Below are 18,328 nucleotides of genomic sequence, written 5' to 3'. Positions count from 1 at the left end.
TGCAGTTTTCTGTATGCTTAAAATGTTTCATAATTTAAAAAGAGAGAGAAATTCTACCAACAGTGTATGAGGGTTCCCTTTTCTATGAAAAAAAAAACAGTATGAAAATTCCTCTGAAAAATTAAAAATAGAACTACCATACGACCCATCAATTCTACTTCTGGGTATCTATATGAAGAAAACGAAAACACTATTTTGAAGAGATCTGCACCTCTGTGTTCATTGTAGCATTATTTACAATAGCCAAGAAATGGAAGCAACCTAGGTATCTATTGAGAGATAAATGGATAATAAAGACACTATATACACACAAACATATAAAATATACATAATGGCATATTACTTAGCCACAGAAAAGAATACAGGTATTATGCTAAGTAAAATAAGTTAGAGAAAGACAGATACCATATGATTTCACTTAAAAGTGGAATCTAAAAAACAAAACAAATGAACAAATGAAACAAAACAGAAAAAGAGTCAGACACAGAGAATAAATTGGTTGCCAGAGGGGCAGATGTAGGGAAGGGTGAAAAGGTGAAGGGGAATAAGAAGTACACATTTCCAGTTATAAAATAAAGTCATGAGGATGTAATGTACAGCTTAGGAAGTATAGTCAATAATATCGTAATAACCTTGTATAGTGTCAGATGGTTACTAGAATTATCATGGTGATCACTTCTTTAAGTATATAAACGTTGACAATGTAGTGTACCTGAAACTAACATAATATTGAATATTAACTATATTTTAATTAAAAAACACACTGTATCATTAAATTGATAAAATGAGGCAAAATATTTTCAAATTAAATATTAGTTAAAAATTAATGAATAATTAAGTATTTTTTCTTTCAAAGTTTAATAAAAAAGTTAGATGTTTTATTAGGAATAATAAGATATGTAAGTAGCGAAAAAATGGAAAAGTGATAGAAATATATTTGCTTAGACATTGAAATTATGTATTTAAGTTATATGAATTAAAACAGACTAAACAAGAGTTAAATACCAGTATATAGACCAGAAGTGCCAGAATGCCAGAAAAACACACACACACACACACACACACACACTAATATATGAGTATGTGATAAAAAGGACATAATTACAGATATATGGAATTAAATGAATTAAAACGAAAATCATGTGTACTTTATCTGAATAGATTTTTTAGATCTAGCAAAAATTGCCATGTTCATGCAATATATAAATGACTATAATTTACTCAGGAATGAGAAGGTTTCAAAAGAACATAACTATACGAGAAATTGGAAAGATTATTAAAAATATACCATTGAAGAATATTCTGGCTACAGATGTGTTTAAGATTTCAAAGAACTAATTCCTATATTTAAAATATTGGTTTGAATAAAAGAAAATTGTGGAACCTTTCAAACGAATTTTTCCTAATAAGCATAATATTAAATCCAAAAGGGTAAAATGGGAGGAATGAGAAAGACAGAGGGAGAGAAGGAGGAAGGGGGGAGAAGAGGGAGAAGAGGGAGAGAGAGACATTTTGAAACAATTAAAATAATCATAGACTAAATTCTTAAGTTGTAAGTGTCTAACCACTGTGCTGTACACCTGAAACTAATATACTGTTGAATGTCAACTATAATTGAAAAATAAAAATAAAAGTGAAAACTATAAAATATTAAAATAATCATAGACTATAACCAAATAAGTTTAAGAATAAATGCACATTTCAAAAATATTTTAAAATCATATTTATAAAGAACAAATTCTAAAATTATATAAGTAAAACGTATTTGATAAAACCGAGCAGTCACTTCTGAAAACATATATGTATATACAGATATAGTTGCATATATGTTAAAAGATATTTAGAGAAAATTTTTAAATTTGATAAATAACGGTGCTGTTTAAAATGGTTTAAACATAATATTATGATTAAAAACAGAAAAAGACTAAAATAATTTTTATTTCATTTTTAGTATTTAGAAAGTTCTTGCTAATAAAATATGTACAGAATAAATAATGTAAATATCATATGATAAGAATAAATATTTGCAGATTTTATGGTTATTATATAGATTATATAATCATATGATGAAAAAAACCTAAGTATGTTTACTAATAAAAAAACAGAATAAGAATATTTAGAAAACATGATGGATGAAAGATATATATATATACCCAATAGTGTAATTAGATACTAAAACTAAGCAGTTAGAAATGAATATTAAAAAAACACAATATTAGTGATGAAAAATTGAATTGGATACAAAAAGAATCTGAAGAAAATTCTCACGAACAAATTTTAAAAAATATCTAGAATATAAAATACAAAAAGAAATCAGTTTGAAATTTGAAATTTAATTGAATCAATTTGAAATTTAATTGAAAATCTTATCTCATACTATATACAAATAAATGCCAGATGAATTAAATATCTTTATATATTTTTAAGAAACTTAAATATTAGAAATAATTTTAAAATAGTAAATCTGCAAATTTTTAAAGAGTTTCATAAAAATTAAATACTTTTCTATGATATGATACCATAAATTGTGTTAGATTAAATTTGTAGAGATTTTGGTTAAAGATGGAAGGTTTTACAGAATTCCTTCCAAGAATACCACTAAAATAATATTAAAGAGATTAAAATGAGAGTAAAGGATTTGTTTTTTACAGGTGTACAAATTATTATATGATGATAATAATGCAAGGGTGCCAAAGCCAAAAAATGAAACCGGGAAATTGACGTGATAACTGCCTTAGCTGACCTGACAGTACTGAATGTCAAACCAACAATGGATAAGTTGGAACTTGATTTGTTCCGCAACGCTTCAACAGACTAGGAATTTGAGTAGCATGTACATTTGAAAAAGGAGGTAGAATTAAGGCTCAAAACTCCAGTACTCATTGAAAGTAATTAGGTCCCCATATAGCCTCTGTCCACTTGGCTAGATGCCTGCCTTCCTCAGCTCTAGATAAAGACTAGAACTTTATTATGTTAAAAAAAAAGGGGCGGGGATGGGGAACTGAATTTTCTTCACTGGGGACACTAGGCACAATTTAGCATAGAGCTACCATTCTGAAAATAGAGATTAAAGGAAAAGACTGACTATATAATAAACATTGAGACTTCTAGCATTTTTCCTATTTTGTTCTCAGAATATTGTCAGCCAGGAATATATGATCCAGATAATACTCTCTGAGGACTACAGGCAGAAGTAGAATTATTTTAGCCACCGCTTTTTCAAATATTTTTCTGTCCATTCCTCACTCTTGTGCAAGGACTCCAATTATAGTTATGTTAAACCACTTGTTAATGCTCCAAAGATCACTTAATCTCTACTCATTTTCTTTTAGTCTTTTCTTCTTTTGCCGGAGTGTAATTCCTATTACTATGTCTTAAAGTTCCCTCATCTTTTCTTCTGCAAAGTCTGTTTTATTACTCCCATTCAGTAAAATTTTCATTTCAGACATGGTAACTTAGATCTCTAAAAGTAACATGTGATTCTTTTCAATATCTTCTATTTTACTCATTATGTTCATATTTCTTTAAGTTGCAGAGCATACTTAAAATATTTAACATAGCTGTTTTTAAGTTCTTTTTCTTCTATTTCAGCTTCTAGTGACTGGTTTTCCTCTTGCTTATGGACCACAATTTGTTGCTTTTTCAGATATATAGCAATTAGGTATAAGATAAATATAGAAAAATAACACATATAATAGAAATGCAGCTCCATGACTTTTCACAATATAAAAACACTCATATAACCAGACCAGAATTCAAGAGACAAAATATTCCTAGAGTTATCTAAGCCCCTACCATGCCTTCTTCTAGTCACTAATTACTTCTAAATGTTATGAATGCTATATTTATTGATTTTTTTTTTTTTTTTTAGTCTTCTATTTAAGTGTGTTGAAGTTTGTTTTGGTAGGCATTAAGGTTTCTCTTAAAATTTAATTCAAGAAATTCTAGAGTAGATTTTACTCTAGGGCAAATTTAGCCCTTCTCCTAAGGCATAAACCTTTTCCGGTCATTATCAAATGGCTTGAAGACTTGAAGAGCTATCTCTAGTTTGGTTGGAAGAAATTGAAATATCTCCCATTTTAAAATGTCTCCAAGAGTTAGCTTTAGAGTGTTTACACCTGGCAGCTCCTCAGAAGTCATTCTTTGCCTGTACTTACGGAGTTTCACTCCATACGTGCATAAATTAGAATTTAGACAAAAACTCAGAGACCCCTATGTAGACAGTTGGATTTCTTTCTTTGCCTAGCCTTACCCTCTAAAGTATTTTGCCCTACAAATTTCAGCTTCCTCTACTTCTCAGACCTTTGATCTCTGGCTCCTCACTATGCTCTTGTTAGGATTTTATTCCTGGCACCATCATCCAGAAAGTATTTCCATCTAGAAACCATGGCGATTATTAAAGCTCATCTCATTTGGTTTTCTTCTCTCAGGATAATAGTTCCATGCTATCTGTTGTTCAATGTCTAAAGCTGTTGTTTTATATAAATACATTATATATATTATATATATTGTTGTGTTTTTAGTTGTTTACGATGGGAGCATAAATACAATACAATCCAAATAAATCCAATATTATTTCTAGAAGTCAAAGTTCCTGCCTTCTCCAATTCTTTGAACCAGCCTTGCACTCATGCTAGTTTAATCACTAATAAGTTAAATTCTGATACTTTGTATGATTTATGTTTTTCATTTTTTAAAAATTAAACTCCTACAAGGTGTAAAACAATATTGTGGTTATGTTTGCTATAGTTGAAATTAGAAATTATCTCTTAGGAAAATATGTAGAAGTTTTCATGGACGAAATGAAACAAAGTGTGGTGTACACTTTAAAGTCATCTATAGAATAAGACTATAAAGTGCAGAAGAAGAAAAAATAAAATTGTCATATGTAGATAATTATTGAGCCTGCATGATCAATGCTGAGCTCGATGATCAATTTATGGGGCTCATTATACTATTTTTTGGAAAGTTCTCTTATAAAATATAGAGATATAGATAGGTAAAGAGAAAGGGAGAGAGACAGAGAGAGATATTGAGAACAATGAAACCCTTATTTTATACTTCAAATTGGTGACAATGAGATTCAAAGAAATCACACTGTATAGGAAAGAAAAATAACATATTAAATTTTAAAAAGTGGAACGACCCAAAGACTGCTTTTATCTAATTGTCATTTGCTGCCACAATGCATGCGATGAGGCATCCCATTTGCAGGAACAAATGTAGTTCTGGAAATAAGAATGGTTCTAAGTGATATTAAACCTCACTACACACAGGGGTAAAATATTCCACAAGGCTCGGAATTGGCTTCTGACAAGAGCCAATATCAATTTAGCAGAAGCAACAAGAACTTTCAGTCCAGAATGTAAAAAATTTTCATCATTCTCTGGCTTCAGTTGTCAGTCAAAGAAAAGTACTAGGCAGCTTGAGGGTCATAACTGTTAGAAATGCCCTCAGAAACAAATACAGGTTGTCATCTTCATGTTCCAGACTGTGAGAAGCAAATGATGAAGTGCTTGGAGCTGAGAACTAGTATTAAACATTGGGGTAATTTGTTTCCCTGGAATAGTGGAAAGGGATAGTGGTAAGGTGCTGAAAATGCTGAATCTGCAGTAATAGAATGTCAATGTTGACAGCCTTTACCAAAAATAGCACTGAAGCACCATGAAAAAAGGTATTTTTCTTAACCTCAAATGTTTAATTCTGGAGCACATATCAAAAAACTGGAGTGTATTTCTCTATCTCTTTAAGAAAGTGTCATTGCCTGAAGAAGTAATGGCAGTAAGTATCTGCTGCTACAAACCTGCATTGTTTTTTTACTAGAGTATCCTGCACACATAAAGAGTTAGAGAAAAGGGTGTAGTATAGAAATAAGATGTATTTTGGAAGCACAATATTAAGTGTGATAGAATTCAGATTAAATTACACTTAAGCACTATGCAGTTTCTTTGCAAAGTCTTCCTTTCTGATCCTTCTTCAGATGTTGTCCTTGTGGTAATATAAAGATCGAGTCACTGTTTGCCCATGATGTTGCACTTGGATGGTGTGCTGAATCTCTAAGTTCTGCAGTGTGAGGAAATGCTCAGCTACAGTTCTAACTAGCCTTTGATACATTCAGCTCAAAGTGAATCAATTAAAGTTCAAATCGGTTTGCTAAACTTGAGTCATTTTCCTGAAGAGGGGATTCCAAAGGCTTGCTTCTGTAAAGTATACATCAGTTTGGAAATTCTTCTCCAAGATCCTCTTTGCTTTTTCCTATCAATTCTTTTATTTAAGAAATTCCTCTGTCAAGCCTCTAAGTGTCATAAACAGAAAATCTGTATTAGTTAATGGAAATTTTCTATAGGGATTGGTGGAATAAATGAAGAGAACCACATATTCATTTAGATAGATCAGGGGCTGAACAGTATCTGAATTCAGAAATTTATATACCTCTCTTAAAGAACATATAATTTTATGAATAGTCATTTGTATAATTTTGAAGTATAAAGGATAAAGATAAAAACTGGAAAAATGTAGGCAGATGAAAGAGGAATACAGGGTAATAAACAATGAAATATTAAGTATATACATACATATGTATTTGTACGTGTGTATATACATATACATGTATGTTTTCACACATATCTTTAAAGAACGAAGACTATTGTAAAGATTTTTATATGTATGATTTCATAACCTGTGGTAAACATTAAAGAATTCTAGAGAAGCATATTAGTCAAAAAAACTGTGTGTGTATGTATATATATTATGGAAAAAAGAAAAAAATGAGAACATGAAAATAAGTGAAACACATGGTTTTCCATTTTCTTCAAGTTCTGCCTTAAATTGTGTTTGTTTTTGCTTGATCTATTTACAGTCTTCAGGTTTTCTCAATACAATTAAAATGGTCCCAATACAATTTTTAGTGCCTTTGTCTTCTCTGCTTTTGGGTATAGTTTGCAATTGGCAGTTATTATACGGTCAGCAACCATTCATTCAAAGTTAGTTTTCTCATGACTTATTTTTGGAGAATACTGTTAAATTAGGCATAAGTCATTTCTCAGCATTAGGAGGTAACTGTATTTTTTTGTAAGATCAAGAAATAACATTTTGTGTGGGGGGAAAAGGATATTCCTTATATAGTTTAGAAAATGTACCACATGGTAAGCAATGTAAGGGGAGCTTTGATTTGAAGCTGTTTTTTTTTTTTTTTTTTTTTTTTAAAACCTTTTTAAGGAAGACTCAAGGTGGCCCATTTTTTTTTTTTTAACAAACCTGTATTAAGTTATACTCTGTGCTCATCACTGTATACATATTGTCTTTAATTATTAAACAATCTGGAAAAACAGCTGCCATTGTCCTTATTTTCCTGATAAGGAACCTGTAACTCAGAACTTTAAATAACTTGGCCACCATCACACAGCCAGCGAGTGTTTCGGGGCACTAGACCAAAGCCTCTTTAGCGACTCCTTTCCTTTCTTTCCCTGGCAAGCTATTTGAATGAGACAGATTATTTAATTTAGAAAATCTTCCTTCATGAATCCAATAACCAAAGTAAACCAGAAAACTAGACCACAGAGTTGACAGGCTATAATATTCTCAAAGACAGAAAATGTGGTTTCTATTTCTCTTGTAGTGGCTAGAAATGTGTAGACTACCTGGGCTTAAATAGTCACTGTGCCTCTTACTAGCACACAAAGCAGAAGGTGGCTAACTTCTCTAAAACTCAGGCTACTGATCTCTATATTGGAGGAATAATAGTATCTATTTAATAGTGTCATTGTGCAGAATAAGTGAGATAATAAATATAAATGCTAGGTACATTGTCTGGCACATGGAAAGCATCTGTAAATATAATCTAAGTTTCCACATGATATTGTAATTAAAGTGAGATTAAGTAACAACATGTCCTAGCTGATCAAGAGCCTTGTGATTCACTGAGTGTTCCCAAGATTAGCAGAATTAGCATCACCTGGAAACTTAGAATGTAAATTCATAGGCCCCAACCCAGACTTAATGAATTGAAATATCTGGGGTAAAGCTGAGGAGCTCTGTATTAACACACCTTGTAGATGATGTTTATGTGTGCTAGTATAAAAGTCTTTGGCTCAGAATTAGAAAGTATACTTTTAATTATTTTACATAGTGCCTATCACTTTCTAGTGAATACTGTGTGAATTAATAAACACTGCTAGTCAGCTATTGAATCCTTTGCTACACCTATGTAATATGTATTTACAAATATATTGAAGACTGTCATCTCCCTCAGTAGCAGTGATGCTCTGTAATATGTGTTTGGCCTTAGAGTGCAGGACACACACTAGGAATTCAAAGAATAGTTTTGATTGATTGATTTTGCTAAGTTTTTTTTTTTAATAACTGGCAACCTACTTTACTTCACAATGTTTAAAACCATATTATTTCATATTAAATACAGCTTTTATAGCTAAATCCAAGTAAAAACTTCAGAGTATTTTGTGGATACATAATAAAAATATAAATATGTTTTTGTCTCAGAAATATTTTGAGATTTTTTGTCAAACTAATTTTTTTGTTTGCTTTTATGTGTTTGGGTCTAAAAAAATTACCCTGGGAAGAAAAAGGATGAGGGAAAAAAAACATTGTGAATTAGTTCCATTAACATATGTCACCCTGTAGACTATCAAAGGAGAATTTGGTAAAATAATGGCCAATATTGGAGAGAAAAAGAAATAGTGTAGATGATAGAGGCTCTGTTCATCTCTCTGGCAACCAAATCAAAGTTGTGACAAAACCAAGGAGCAGCAGCAAGGAAAAATTGCCTGAGATCTAGATGAACAAGCCCTACAACTAGGGAGAAATCCAAGAAAGTATCCTGTAATGGCAGAAGGTAGGACAGGGCGAGAATGCAGGGCTGCCCAGTCCCTAGCAGCTGAGTGATGGAGGCAAAGGCAGCGGCAGAAGCCTCTGAAAGGGTCCATGACCTCGAGCGGATTTTCGCAGTGACAGACCTGCTCGCTCTTAGCACCAGTGCTGATTTGGCTGTGTGCAGGGGGCACCAGGAACTTACAGGGAGACAGTGTCAGAGTGAGGGCCAAATTGAGACTCGCTCTGTACAGAAGTACCAATGGTATCCATCGTTCCCTGTTGAGCCCTACCCCATCCCAGTGTGCAGACACAGTACCGCCATAGCTGTGACTTCATCAAACTGGATAACAGAGGTCACTCCGCCCAGAGGATTCCCTGAAACCCCACCTCCCACAACTCACGGCCCCACCCAAGCCACATCCAGGTGTATCCTCAGCGAGTCAGGTGCTCCTTGTTGACTCACACTGGAGGCAACCTCGGTTTCTGGTGTGGCCTTCTGAGGCAACTATAAACACAGCATCTGTGGATTGCTTGCTGAATCTTAGCAGGTGGCCCTGAAAGGGTAGAGGCTTGGGCTAAGTTTGGCCTGCAGCTGAACCCCTCTCAGGACTGTGCCACTGGACACCTACTTTACAAATCCACATTTATAAGACTGGGAGACTTAGGAGCTTTGCTTAGTACATAGAAACAGACTCAGAAAGGCAGCCAAAATGGGAAGACAAAGAAGCAGAAACCATACGAGAGAAGAAAACAGAGATCCAGATATAATGGAGTCAAGTAATCTAAAAGATGCAGAGTTCAAAGCATTGGTTATAAAGATCCTCAATGAACTTCTGGAATGTGTAGATAAATTCAGTGAGAACTTCAACAAAGAAATAAAAAACATAAAAATAGAAGTGGAAATTATGAAAAAGGAACCAATCTGAAATGAAGAGCATATTATCTGAGATGAGAGTTATATTAAAAGGAATAAACAAAGTGAATAAAGAAGAAGATCAAATGCCCTACCTAGAGGACAGGAAAGCCAATCAGGACACTCAATCAGAATGGCAAGAAAAAAGATGCCAAGACTATAAAAATAATTTAAGGAGGATATGGGACACTATTAAGGCTCCAAATATTTGTCTGATCTACATAACAGAAGAAAATCAAGATGTTGAACAGCTGTTTAAAGAAATAATGATGGAAAATTTCCCTAACCTGGTGAAGGAAATAGACACACAAGCTCAGGAAGCTCAGAGAGCCCCAAACAAGATGAGGAGTCAAAGAGGCCCACACCAAGACACATCATCATTAAAATGCCAAAGTTTAAATACAAAGAAAGAATATTAAAAGCAGCAAGAGAAAAAGAAATAATTACCTAATAGGGAACACCTATAAGACCAGCAGCTGATTTTTCAAAAGAAACTATGTAGGACAGAAGGGCTTGGCAAAAAATATTTGACAGGTTGAAGACCCAGGATATACAACCAAGAATAACTTATCCAGCAAAGCTATCATTTAGAGTTGAAGGACAAAAATAAGCTAAAAGAATTTATCACCACCAAGCCAGTATTACAGGAAATGTTGGAGAGACTCTGTTAAGAAGAAAAAACATGTATGAAAAACAGGAATAGAGAATGGTAACAACTACATTCCTATCAATAAGTACCTTAAATGAAAAAAGAATTAAGTGCTCCAACCAAAAGATAGAGTGGCTGAACGAATAAGAAAACAAAACCTTTACATGTGAAAAGGAAGGGGATGCAAAAGATACTGCTTTGATTGACCTAGAAGGTGTTTAAGTCAGAGAAAGATAAACACTATATGATTTCACTTATATGTAGAATCTAAGGAATAAAAAGAACAAACTAATCAGAAACAGACTCACAAATAGAGTGGACAATTTGGTGATGGACAGAGGGGAGGCGGGTTTGGGGGGGCTGGGAGAATGGGGTGAAGGGCTAAAGAAGTACAAATTAGTAGCTGATGGATGGTCACGAGGATGGGGAGCACGGCATAGGGAATGCAGTTAGCATTAATACGTTGGCTAGGTGGAGGCTGAGGGGAGGGCGGGTGTGATTGGGGGAATCGTTTTATGAACAATATAGATGTCTAACCAATGTACTGTATACTTGAAACTAAATTAAAAAAAAAATTAAAAATGTGAAAAAAAATCATGGCCAATATTTAGAATCCACGAATCAACATAGGGTATAGAGAACAATTATACCATAATTGTTTCCTTTTTCTCAAAAAGGCACGTTGAGGTGCTAATTAAACTTTAGGGACAAATATCCAGCTTGCTAAGCTCACCATGATCATGATCATTGTCAAGTGCTTTTTAAGCATCTGTGAGGATGGGGCATTATGTTAAGATGTTGCAATTTATTTAAATTATACAACATACATAGAGGTAGGGAAGGTTATCAGTTATAAGCCCTGATTACCATTTTCCCCCCACTTTAAAGTATTTATTTGTACTTGATAGTAGCACGATTTCTGAGAAAAATCAAGGCCATTGTGGTCGGACAGATCTGAGTGACCATGGATAAACGTCTTATCATCATAGCATAGTGTTATAAAAATCCAATGCAATGTTGGTTACAAAAGATGTGCTCAATGAAAGTTATTATTGTTGCCATAACTATAGTTGTTATTATTGTTATTTTTCATGTAACTTAGAAGGTACATAAGCAGTTGAAGGACAACCCACTTCATGGTGATGAGCAAGTAACTATGTCATCTTTCAGACACACAAAAGGAGGTTAAAATAATTTCTCTATTTCCAGTTTATGAACACTCCAAAAACAGAGTGACTGTGTTTAGAAAAGCAAACCTTAAAGAAAACTGTCTGTTAGAAACCTAAAGAAGCGACCACAGGATGCCAGTCCATCACAACACTGTTAACACGCTCCCACAGCAAACATTCTAGCTCCGTAGTCAGATACTTTAACTTAAGAGGATAACATTTTCATTCAAAGTGATTATAGCTTAATGGAGTCTTCTGTGAGCAAATTAGAAAAAAAAGTGAGACATATCATGACCTCTACATTTAACTTCTACATTAAACTTCTTCAGGTTGCTAATTCTTCTGCAAGTTGATTAGTAAACAGTGTATGCTACCACACTTTCTAAAGTGTGAATATATGTATCTAGTCATGAAATTATCATACAGGTTATTAGAAATCACTAAAAGTAATTCATTTTATTCCAAAAACAAATGTTGCATCTTATAGAAAGATAAATAGTAAGTCTAAATCTACCCTAATTCTTCCAAAATAAATGAGCCAAAGATGTAAGAGCAAAGGCTCTGGCTTCATCAGATAGAACAAGGTTCATTTCCATTTTCAGTGTGGAATTTTGTGTAAGCCTACTTAGCCTTTCTGAGAATCACTTTCTTTGTTTGTACAATGGGACTGATAACAGTATGAGCTTAGCGGGATCAATGCAAAGACTAAAGGGAATAATTCTTACATTTGCCTTGCACACAAGTGCTCAACAACTGTTAAATTCATTATATTCAAGTTACACGCAATAAATAAGTCATAAGTCAATAATAGGACAAACTTTTCATTCCTACGAATTACGCTTCGTTACCTCTTCTTCTTAATATTGTGTTATCCTACCCCCAGTAAGTCAACAAATAAAAAAAATAATAACAAGGGAACTCTCTTTTAGAAATAGAATTATAGAAATATATGATTGTAAAAATTAATAAGGAATGAATGATTAAAATGCAAATATAGGATATTAACTGATTTTAAAAGTATTTTTCATTTCCATACTAGGATTTACATAATCTTTCCACAAATTGTCAATATGACCACTGATTTCAAGGTATTCTTTCCTTCCTAATATTTGGACCCATATGATATGCTCCTTATCCTCATTTTCTTTTTTAGCTCTTTATGGAGAAATATGTCTAAAACATCAAAATTTATCTTCTGAGAATATTAAGTTGAAATACACTACTTGAAGAATATTTATTTTGGCATATTCCCATTATGTTTCTATTTTTTAGAAGAAGAAAAATAAAGGAAAATACTTTAGATTTCAAAAAAAAAATTGTGTGTGAGTTTTGGAAGAATATGGTAAAGGAATACCTCATCTTTGGGAACACAGCAAAAGACAAAAACAGATTTTCACTAATGGAAGCTAAATTATACAGTGCAGTTGAGCTACTAAGATATAATTGATTTGCTGGATAAAAATGGAACAGAATCAAGAGATTACAATGAGAATCATTTGGGTACTAAAGAGACTTCTTTAACAATGGGTATGCATTTGAATCCTAGTGTCATTACAGGCTCATTTTCCTTGTTAGTGTTCCCATGATAAAGGCTTAAAAGAAGCACTGGCATTTTATTTTGCTCAGTCTAGCTAGCTGGAATTTTTTTTCCTTCTTTTTTCTTAGGCAACATTATTTTCCCATGTTACCAGAAGAACGCTTTGGAGAGCAGCACTGTGAATGTATAGAGAACAACAGTGAAGGCAAGGTTAGGGCATTGACAACAGAAATTACCTGTGGGCATATGCTCCAAGGTCCCCACTCAGACATGACACATTCATTGGGACACAGAAGAGAGCAGGACTGGGTATCTGGGGGCATTTCATCTCGGTCGCAGAGGCTGTTATCCACTGTTCCACCTTCACTGTCAGCAGTGTTCACACATCTGTAAGGCAAGATCGCAAAAATAGTTTGATTACTTAAAACAATAAAGAGTAAATTTTAAATAGTTACAATGTATCATAGTTACTTATTCCTTAAACATAAACATAAGACCAGCAGAGAAACCAGGGAAAAAATTCCTTCTGCAGCCAGTCAGCCTTTATTGTATGGGAACTCAGTATAGAACCTTTTACTCAGCAGAGCAGGAGAGAACAATGGGGGACAGAGACAACTATCATCCTTGAACAACTCTCAGTCTAAAGAGATTTACAATACATTTACTCATATCCAGAACAAAGTGAATTTTCTATTTGTTGTAACAAACCTTGAAGACTCTCCTTTTCTGAATGAATCTATCACCTTATAATAGCTAGACCCCTCATAGCTCCCGATGACTCTCAGACCTTCCCTAGACTTCTATCCCATATCATCGAAATCTCCCTAATCTTTGTCAAACACATTTAAGGTCATGGCAAAGTAAAGTGAAAAATAATTGACCATATTTTTCTTTCAGGTATATTCTGCAAATCATTAAGGAATTTTGGTACCACTAACCAAAGGCCAATGAGCAAGCATTTTCTTGTGGTAGTTGAACATATGGTATGGACGCACACATTATAGTTGTTTGGCCTTCTTGGTGTTAGGATTTGAGATAGGACTACCTCAAAGATAAAGACAAGATAAATAATCACACCATTGATTCAATCAAATGAAACAAAGTCTTATACCACTATGCACCCAAGAAAAACATGAACAATATCAAGGGTTGGCAAGAATGTAGAGAAATTCTAACTCTTCTTACTCTGCTGGTTGCAGTATAAACCCTTTGAAAAACTAGTGGGCAGTATCTACTAAACATATACATACTGTGTATCCTAACAACCCCACTTTTTTATTCATATGCAAAAGAAATGTGTTCAAATGTGAACAATGCCCTCAAAAATTGACTCTAAATGTTCATGGTGCCAGTATTCATAATCAACTAAACTAGAAACAATTTATCTAGAACATCTATTCAGCAACAATAAAATAGATAAATATATGGTGGTAAATTCAATGAATTAAATGTTATAAAGTGGTGAGAATGCATGAACTATTGTTACATGAAAAAGCATTGAGTGAAACTCACAAATATAATTCTGAACAAAAGAAGCTACTCACAAAAAAAAGCACATACTGTAAGATTTCATTTACACAGAGTTAAAAAGTAAGCAATACTCCTCAGTGGTGTCAGAAGTCAGAATAGTGGTTACCCTTGGGAGAATGGTTACTGACTGATAGGGGCTTAGGTAGTATTGCTAATATTTTGTTTCCTGGCCTCTGGGTGGGCTACAGAGGTGTGTTCACATTGTGAAAATTCATGAAGCTGCACCCCTATGATGTGGGCATTTCTTTGCCTTTACATCCCAAATTAAAGTTTATTTTTAAAATATATTCTCAAAAATGTTTAAGACTTGCTATGTGCAAGTCTACTTTGCTAGGTGTTGGTATACAAAGTTATTATTTATAAGTGACTCATTTAGTAAATATTTTTGAGGGTTTGCTATGCACTGGGCCCTTGCCTGGGTACTAGGCACAGAACTGAAAAACATACAGACAAGATACCTATTGCTACAAATCTTTTCTTCTAGTAATAATGATCAAAGCAGAGGTGAAACTGACAATGATGATGAGCTAGATGGTGACATTAGCTGACCTGGTTATTTCAGACACAATGCCACAGCCAAGGAGTAGGCATTTTAAGAGGGGTGCACTGGAGAGCTTTTGATGTTCCCCAAATCATGCTGTGCTGGAATGAATTATCCTATACATTAGCAATTTCATTTACATATATGTTGTGAATTTTCAAAAATTAATGAAAATGTAATGTAGTCTATCACTTGGCACAAAATAAAATAAGCTCTCTTATGTGCTAATATAGAACTATCTATTGTATAAAGAACATTATCAGAGAATGGTAGATAGAAGACATAAGTACGTAATGCTTTCTAACGGATGGAGGCATGGTATAGAGCCATCTATCGACTTTAATCTCTCCTGTGGTAACAGTCAATAGTGGAAGGAGGAACCACAAAATGGTTTATATGTCTTTCCCTGAACAAACTTAAAAGCTGGAAATTGCTTTCCTTCTTGACTGCATATTCTCAGCTGATATCTTTTTACTATTTCACTGAGAAAGAAGAGGTAAGACTTGTGGTCAAAGAACACATTAGTCTCCGTTCACTCTCGATATGCCACAAAAACAATATTAAAGAAATTTTACACACACACACACACACACACACACACACACATGTGCATGCCAAGGGGGAGGGAAAGGAACTACCCTGCAAGGACAAAGAATATGGGAAAGAACAAAGGTTAGCGGTAAGTGCCTTAACACATCAAGTAGGTTGAATTCTAAGCCTTCAAGGGAAAATTAAGAAAAAAACTTCATTTACACCATGGAACACATAAAATATTTGGGAATTAGTGGCACTAAGTACCCTGGAAGTGTGGATGAAAGAGGCTGAAAAACTGGTGAGTTTATTGAAAGTATGTTTAAGTACCTAGGCCCTCAGACACCCTCCGTCAGTCCACATAGCTGCGTGATGGCCCCTCCCTACAGCTGCAAGTAATTGAAGGTTTATTAGCTGGAAAGGGTTACAAGAAGGGTTTTTTAGGATTAGAGAAGATATGGTCCCTTTTTTATAATAATGAAAACAAGAATTTAAGTTATACTAAAAAATTACCACAAAGTTAGCATCTTAAGCAATGTAAATTTATTATCTTACAATTCTGTATAGTATAGAAATCCAATAAAGATCTCACTAGTCAAACTCAGTGCTTTGGCAGAGCTGCATTTCTTTCTGGAGGCTATAAAGGAGAATCTATTTCCTTATCTTTTCTAGGCTAACAAAAAGAATAATCTCCTTTTACCTTGTTTTAGAGGACTACATGATTTGAGTACTGACCCCAGGACATCTTACTATTCACCTTGTTACAACAATCCAAGAAAGATCCTGCTTTAGACACTTCTTCCTGCCTGGAATTCTGTTTCTACAGATCTTCACATTCACGTAGGTGTCTCTCAAATATTTTTAGGTGTCTCTTAAATATTTTGCTAATCAACCTCCCCTAAATAATATCTTCCATCATTCTAACCAATTTTATTTTTCTTCTTGGCATTTTATAGCAAAGACGTTCCATTACATATTAATTTATGTTTGTTTGTTTGTTTTCCCCCTCTGCTGCAATATTGTAAGTTCTCTGAGGACAGGAATTTTGTTCACTTTTTTATCCCCAGGTCCTAGAATAGTGCCTGATAATAGAAGGCACATATTCATAAGCATTTTTTGAATTAATAAATGACTGCAATCATGGATGGACCATGAAGATGTCCTCCAGTTCATAGGTTTTAAGAAAGAGAGAAGATAAGCTGTTCCATTCATTATAACAGAAGTCAGTAACAGTTTGGAATGCAAGATGCCTGGAAAATCTGCTTCACATATTTAAATGTGATCATACACATAAACCATATAACACAGTGAGTATGTATAAGTTTGCTATGGCTACAATAACACAATGCCACAGACTGGGTGGCTTAAACAACAGAAATTTATTTTCTCACAATTTTAAAAATTAAAAGTCTGAGATCAAGGTGTTGGAAGGATTGGTTTCTTCTGAGGCTTCTGTCCTTGGCTCATGGATGGCCTTCTTCTTCCTGTCTTCACGTAGTCTTTTCCTCTGGGCCTGCCTGTGTACTAACCTCTTATAAGGATGCCAGTCAAACTGGGGCATGGTTCACCTGAATGACCTCACTTATCATTAAGAACCTCTTTAAGAATCCTATTTCCAAATACCACCACATTTTAAAGGACTAGGGGTTAAGACTTCAACACATAGATTTTGGGGACCACAATTCAGCCCATAGCAAGGTAATATTTGGTAGTCATGTTATTTTTATTATCTCAGGCTCTGCAGGATTGAGCTGAGACATGTGGTTTAAAGTCCCTCTTGTTCAAGTATCTTTTTCTCAATCGACCTGCCATAATTCTGTCAGTAGCATTCATTCTCTTAAAGCTTTCCTTTCATTCTTCAGATTTTGTTTTAATACTGCTAAGAGGCTTTGCTGGGAAAAGAGTGAGAGATGCCACATCTCATTTATATATTACTTGATAAGCTTGAGTGGTCAGTCATTTCTCAAAGCCATAAGAGAATAAGACAGAGGAGACACAGCTTTTGAAGAGAAAAAGGTAGAAGTACAAAGTTTGTGACAGCCTGAGCACACCTAGTCCTAAGAAGAAAGAGATGAACAAAGGGAAAGACAATTTGTCCATTAGTCATTTGCTTGGGTTGTTGAGGAGCACTTCTATAATTTTTCCAGCAGCTATTTCTACCAGGTTTTGTGACATTGGGACTATGTCTCAGAAATGGTGGGTATATACTGAATTACCAAATAAATTATGTTTGCCGATGTTGAATAACAACACATATAAGAAGGCTCTGTCTTGGTAACTGACTTCTATCTAAAAGTTAATTTAATTGGGAGTTATCTGATTTGGGCAATGTCTGTCCATCTGAAATGGAGCTTCCTAAATGTGGCAAAATGATATGTGCATGCAATTGAATAGTTGACTACACTGTTTTCTCAATTTTATATACTAACCATTGCTTACCATTAATATTTTAACTTTTGCTTGTTCAGTCTCTAATGTTTATTACCATTATTCTCAATTGATAAATAAATTGTTCTTCTTCTCAAATCATTTCTAAATAGACCATTTTGATGAACTTGGGCCAAAGTGTTTCCTTAAACACATCGAGTGATTCTTTTGGTTACCACTGCTGTATTTAAAACAAAAACTT

The 18,328-nt window shown here is 33.9% G+C and overlaps 1 protein-coding gene across 1 annotated transcript in view; it reads right to left on the bottom strand.

The window, feature by feature from the left end:
• THSD7B (thrombospondin type 1 domain containing 7B) overlaps positions 1-18,328 on the bottom strand; it is a 745,753-nt gene that overhangs the window by 92,473 nt on the left and 634,952 nt on the right. The window contains exon 17 of the mRNA XM_015596500.1: positions 13,334-13,484. Coding sequence (XP_015451986.1) covers positions 13,334-13,484 — 151 coding nt within the window. The remainder of the gene's footprint in view (positions 1-13,333; positions 13,485-18,328) is intronic.

This window comes from Pteropus alecto, unplaced genomic scaffold (assembly GCF_000325575.1).
Source record: "Pteropus alecto unplaced genomic scaffold, ASM32557v1 scaffold3, whole genome shotgun sequence".
In the NCBI taxonomy this organism is placed as follows: Eukaryota; Metazoa; Chordata; class Mammalia; order Chiroptera; family Pteropodidae; genus Pteropus; species Pteropus alecto.
Note: the sequence above shows the minus strand (reverse complement) of the source record. Positions and strands in the feature narration are given on the sequence as shown.